At 43.6% G+C, this 6,256-nt stretch overlaps 1 protein-coding gene across 1 annotated transcript; it reads left to right on the top strand.

Annotated features, from left to right (window-relative positions):
• Positions 1-581: 581 nt before the first annotated feature.
• Positions 582-1,652, top strand: LOC311300160 (G-protein coupled receptor 20; the record flags this gene model as incomplete). Its single annotated transcript, XM_084424293.1, has 1 exon — positions 582-1,652. One exon carries the CDS (start codon positions 582-584, stop codon positions 1,650-1,652), a length of 1,071 nt encoding a protein of 356 aa, XP_084280419.1.
• Positions 1,653-6,256: the final 4,604 nt, after the last annotated feature.

Below are 6,256 nucleotides of genomic sequence, written 5' to 3'. Positions count from 1 at the left end.
ATACTTGTTTTATTTATCCTACTTGTTCTTTGTTTATATATATATATACAATTTTATTTATATCTTAGATTAATAAAATCATGCAAATATTTTTATTAAATATATTCCTGTGTGTATATATATATACAGTATATGTTCACACAAAGTATAACTAAATTACATACAGTAAGTTATTTATAATTATATATTCATATAAATATCAAATATTTTGCTTGGTGTATAATTGGATGGTATTGAACTGTTATTGTTGTTTTATTAATCTAAGATATAAATAAAATCATGTATATACTGTATATATATTTATACATCATTTATATTATATATAAATAGAAATATTTATATATAAATAACACTTTTTTTCTTAAATATATACATGCAAACGTGTGTATTTATATATACAAAATAATTATACATAGTACACACACATATATTATGCAAACACAAACTTTTATTTTGGATGCGTTGAATCATGATTAATCGTTGCCCAGCACTAATATATGTATAGATATATTAAATAGTATGTAATTATAATAAACTATAATTTATAAATTATTTGTTTTTACATTTTCTGTGTTCCAGCCATGGAGATCTTTGAAGGACATTCTAACATCACATCTGAGTCTCCCGTCAATACCAGCGTTCACCTCCAGGGGGTGCCGCACCTGAAGAAACTGGCCCACCTGGACGAGTCTCTGTACCAGGAGTTCTACGTCCTGTGGGTCACGCTGATGGTGGTGAACACGCTCATGTTTGTGGTCGGCGTGGTCCTGAACAGCCTGGCGCTGTACGTGTTCTGCCAGCGGAGCCGCTCTCGAACGACCCCGGCCATTTACACCATAAACCTGGCGGTGGCCGACCTGCTGGTGGCGCTGTCGCTCCCGGCCCGAATCGCACTTTACCACAGCGGCGGCGACTGTGTGGCGTGTTTCTACATGCACACCTTCAGCTACTTTGTGAACATGTACTGCAGTATTTTGTTTCTCACTAGCATCTGCGTGGACCGCTACATGGCGGTGGTGCGTTCGGCGGGAAGCCGTAGGCGGAGCCCAGCGGCTGCAAAATGCGTTAGCGTGTTCGTTTGGCTGTTCGCCGTTGTGGTCACGTACTCGCTGCAAACCTCGGCTCTGGATTTTCACGGAGCTTCATGTCACGTCGCCGTTCTCTTCGCCCTCACCGTGCTGGAGTTTGTCTTGCCGCTACTTGTAATTGCGACGTTTACGATCCGCGTTGCCTGCGCACTAGCGGACAGCAGGCTAATGCCGCAGAGCTGGGGTCGACGCGCGCGTGCCGTCAGGCTGCTAGTAGCCGTATTAGTGGTGTTCACCGTGTGCTTTACGCCGTATCACGTGCGCGAGGCCGTGGTGTACTTCCAGCTAGGGGGCAGCAGAGAGCAACACGTTGTTGCGTATCATGTGACCATCACGCTAAGCAGTCTGAACAGCTGCCTGGATCCTGTGGTTTACTGCTTCGTGCCGGATAGTTTCCGCTCCACCCTGCGAAGGGAGCAGAAGAAGAGATTCGGAGAGCATCCGGTGGCAATCAAGGGAAACAGGAGCACTAAAGCTGCGGGAACGCCGACGGCCATCGCATACAGCGTTGCAACGCTCACGCTCACACCCTGCATACTGACGTCCAGAGACATTCCCGCCTGACATAAAACACTCCCACAGGAAGTTTACCAACGGGTCAATATGAGAAATATCAACCAAATGAGAAACAGCTATTTTGTATCTTTATGTATAAACATTTACATACACATTCTTAACTCGATTATGCTTAAACCGACAATGTGTGTGGTCATGTAAATGCCTTAACTCGATTTTCAAACATTAAATGATTGACACAGCTAGATTTTTGCCCATTATCTCAGTTTCATTCGGTATGTAAACACCTTAAAGTCAGCATGAAACAGAAGATGAGATCATCTTTTCTTCCCTGGTGTGACGTATATCCGACTGCAACGCTTCTGAAACAAGACCAAATGTGGGCGGGGCTTGATTTTGTCTGTGGGGAATTGATTGAATGGTTGTGGTTTGCTATTGGTGGATCTCATGTGAGTGACAGGTTGCCCCACCCTTGCAACAGAAAACATGTCATCAGAGAAGAGATGTGATGTCGGTGCAAGAGCAAGGGATGGGGAATCCATATCAAGAATGGGAGAAAGTGCAACACGCAATATGGCGGCATAAGTCCCGCCTTCTAAATAAAACAACTAATCGCTGATTGGTAAAGTCATTGCATCACTGCAGCTCCCGTTAGAAGCTTCGGTTGCTTTAGAATCAGTCAGTGTTCTGAGACGCACGCTTATGAAAATGCAGATTTTTGTCATGAATTGTAGCCTGGGTTTCCCCATGCTGCCTTGAGCACAGCGCGATTTTATTCACGCTGCTAGGCAGTCTGGATACCATGGACCAGATTTTCCCCTCAGCTAGGGAACCAATCACAGAACGGGGAGGGAGCAGCAAGACGATGACGACATCTATGCGACACACCGAAGCAGTTTGTTTATATCTATGGCTCCAACATGACAGACGTAAAAATATATGCATATTTTTAGGAACACATCTACAAAAATATGCCTGTATTTCAAGTTAATAAAATAATTTTAAATCCACATCAGTTTATTATTTACCATGCCCTCCCAGGATCTATAACGTTACCGAGGCTACTTTCACTTTTAAAAATTCATCATAACTGCGCGCGCGCGATCTGCTTGCAGTCGTCGAGATGGATGCTGAGGAGTTGAAGAAAAGAATAGCTAGTGGAGATTGTAAAGCTGTCGACAATACGTCATCAAAAATCAAGTCCAGTGTGTGGGAGAAATTTGGAGTTATCTGAAGAAAATATTGTGAAAGGCTTTGCTGCAAACATTTTCGTGTTGGATAGCCGCAAATGTGGAACTTCATCCCTGAGGAAGCACGCAGAAACTGTGGTAACAAAGCAGTTCTATCGAACGGTATTTTTCATATTTAACACTGTTAAGTATGTGTGGTGTGCAGGGCGTGTTTGAACCCAGAATTGTCAGATGTAGGCTAGACGAAATTGCGTGGCAGATATAGTGTTGTAGCCGCGTCTGTTATTAGGCTACTCAGTTTTGTGGTAACGTTAGCCATGTTCTTCATGTACCGGCCTTTTGACAGCTTCGGCTGAAGTTGTCCTTGTGTTAATTGTCGTGTAATAACTTCTGTATGACCTGGCAATAAACATTTTTGTAAGTGTGTCTATAATGTGATTATCTAAACTGATTTTATTTCGGGTGCGGGTCGGGTTTCGGTTCTATTTTAAGCGGGTCGGGTGAAGATTTTAATTATTGTTGCTGTCGGAAAACGGGTCGGGTGCGGTTTAAAGCACTGCGGGTACGGGCGGGTGCGGATTTACAAAATCGGACCCGTGCAGGACTCTGGTGTACACATAAATCTCTGACCCATCGCCATCTTCTTCGTTGAATATCTGTCGCTCTGCATACGTCATCTGGTATAATTGAAACGATTGGCTATGAGCTACGTACAGGCGCATTTGATAGACATTTGTAGCGCCCAATAAACGGCTCTGGGCATTCGTAAACCACGCCTCAAATACGAGAAAATGAACATGTAGTTCCACGTCTCAAAGAGAAAGTGGTCTGACGTTAGCCAGGCTACATGAATTGAGCATTTAAAAATAAAATTTATGAGACAGTTGTTGTCAGATTTCATTGGTGATTTCAAACATGAAATTTAATCATAAGCTTGGTGAACAGATTTGGAGAATATGATGATTCCCTATTCAAAGAGATAGGAGCTGTACTCGCACGGCTGAAATACCGAGTGAAATGACTTGCCTCAAAGGTGCAGTAATCGACTTCTAAGAAACGCTGTTGAAAGTGGATTGGACTGAGCACCAAAACACACTTGTAGCCAATCAGCAGTGAGGGGCGTGTCCACTCATGATGGGGGAGGAGAGTGAGTGAACCAATCAGCAATAGGGGCGTGTCCACTCATGATGGGGGAGGAGAGAGAGTGAGCCAATCAGCAATAGGGGCCAGTCCACTCTTGGTGGGGGAGGAGAGAGAGTGAGCGAATCAGCAATAGGGGCGTGTCCACTCATGATGGGGGAGGAGAGTGAGTGAACCAATCAGCAATAGGGGCGTGTCCACTCATGATGGGGGAGGAGAGAGAGTGAGCGAATCAGTAATAGGGGCGTGTCCACTCATGATGGGGGAGGAGAGAGAGTGAGCCAATCAGCAGTGAGGGGCGTGTCCACTCATGATGGGGGAGGAGAGTGAGTGAACCAATCAGCAATAGGGGCGTGTCCACTCATGATGGGGGAGGAGAGAGAGTGAACCAATCAGCAATAGGGGCGTGTCCACTCATGATGGGGGAGGAGAGAGAGTGAGCCAATCAGCAATAGGGGCCAGTCCACTCTTGGTGGGGGAGGAGAGAGAGTGAGCGAATCAGCAATAGGGGCGTGTCCACTCATGATGGGGGAGGAGAGAGAGTGAGCCAATCAGCAGTGAGGGGCGTGTCCACTCATGATGGGGGAGGAAAGTGGGCCAATCAGCAATAGGGGCATGTCCACTCATGATGGGGGAGGAGAGAGAGTGAGCCAATCAGCAATAGGGGCGTGTCCACTCATGATGGGGGAGGAGAGAGAGTGAGCAAGAGGGAAGGCTTGTTCGACTTCATGCAGCTCTGCGCAGACCGATCGGCGGCTGACTTGAAGCAGTGCATGCTGGTTAGAAATTTTGTCCGACTTGATACAGCGCCGACGCCACGTGACTGTGACGAATGCCATCAAAGTACCGCAAGAGAGATTCGAGAGTAGCCGGAGAACTCAGCCAGCGCAGCTTCTCAAGAGCGGCTACACGAGCTCTGATGACGACACAGCTGTTCCACGATTGGCCGGATTCACCGCATGACCACGATCACGTGTGTCCGTGTTTATTCGAACACCTTTAGTTCCTCTAAAGCTCACAAATCAGTTTTTTTATAACAGTAAACACTCTTTTCATGTAGTTGCGATGTTATATTGTGTCATGTTTATCAAATTAAAACGTAGACTCCACTTCATTGATAGTAGCTTATGCTGAACTTTATTCTTGTTCAAACAGATGCTGTATGAAGCAGTACATAAAGTATTGAATGAAAATGTCTCTGAAACATCTTTGTATTATTTGCCATTTATTTCACTTCAGCTGCGGTAAAGTATGCAAACACCACGTGAGCTGTCACTACGGGAACCAGAAAGTGTCCGACTTAACGTCTCTGTTTGCAGCTCCTCCGCGGCTACTCTCGCCGATCGGTTACATCCAGCCTCAGCTGATGTCGAACACACGGAGTTTGCGTTGTTTTTGCTCTATATGTGAGTAACATTGGCTTTCACAGAACCAAGACATGATGTTGTTGTAATGTTAGCTATAGTAACAGGACAGTTTTGAGTGCTTCAGCTATGATAAAGAGACATCCTCTCTTGCATTGTGTGTTTGTGCATTTTAGGGGCGGGGCCATGAAGGGAGGGGCGTGTTTCTTTGGGTTGATTTCAAATGTCAACAGTGTTTCTCAGAAATCGCTTACTTCACATTTAAAGGGACTTTGCTCTAGATCAGTGGTTCTTAACCAGCTATAGGGTCCAAGAGCCTCAAGATGGCTTAAAATGATTTAAAATAAGACAACAAGCTCAACGACTGTTCATTTATTCAAAAACCAGCATTCTGTCTTGGAAAGCCTGGATATATGAGGGAATTATGATTTCTAGACCTGGAAAAGTGATGGAAATTAATACAATCCTAAAAAGTTTATAATCAATTACATTTGTTCTAGTTGTGTCAATAGAAATTGCTATTTGTGAGTAAAAAATGTTTTTTTTTTTTAAATGACTAGAAACGTAATGTAAATTCATTGGTAAAAAAGTGTAACACCTGAAGAACATTAAGTTATTGAAACTTTTTTAATTATTATCCTTCTAGAAGGATTTTAATTATTTTGTTTAATCACAATTGTTTGAACTATTTATTCAGTATATTAAAACTCCTTGTTTATGTAAATAACTTTTTTTTTTTTTTTTTAAAGCACATTACAGCAGAAGTAGGCCACCAAAATCTAGAAGCAAGACCCTGGAGTCAAAAAGGTTGAGATATCTCAATATAAACCTCTGAGCACTATAGCACAATATGTTCCTCTGACATATTCTTCCCACTCCTCAAGAATACAATATCATCAGACCGATATTTATATTCATCGCCGGGTAGAGGGAAGTGATGTGTCCCGAGCCGCTGCTG

This window comes from Rutilus rutilus (assembly GCF_951802725.1).
Source record: "Rutilus rutilus genome assembly, chromosome: 11".
NCBI lineage: Eukaryota > Metazoa > Chordata > Actinopteri > Cypriniformes > Leuciscidae > Rutilus > Rutilus rutilus.
Note: the sequence above shows the minus strand (reverse complement) of the source record. Positions and strands in the feature narration are given on the sequence as shown.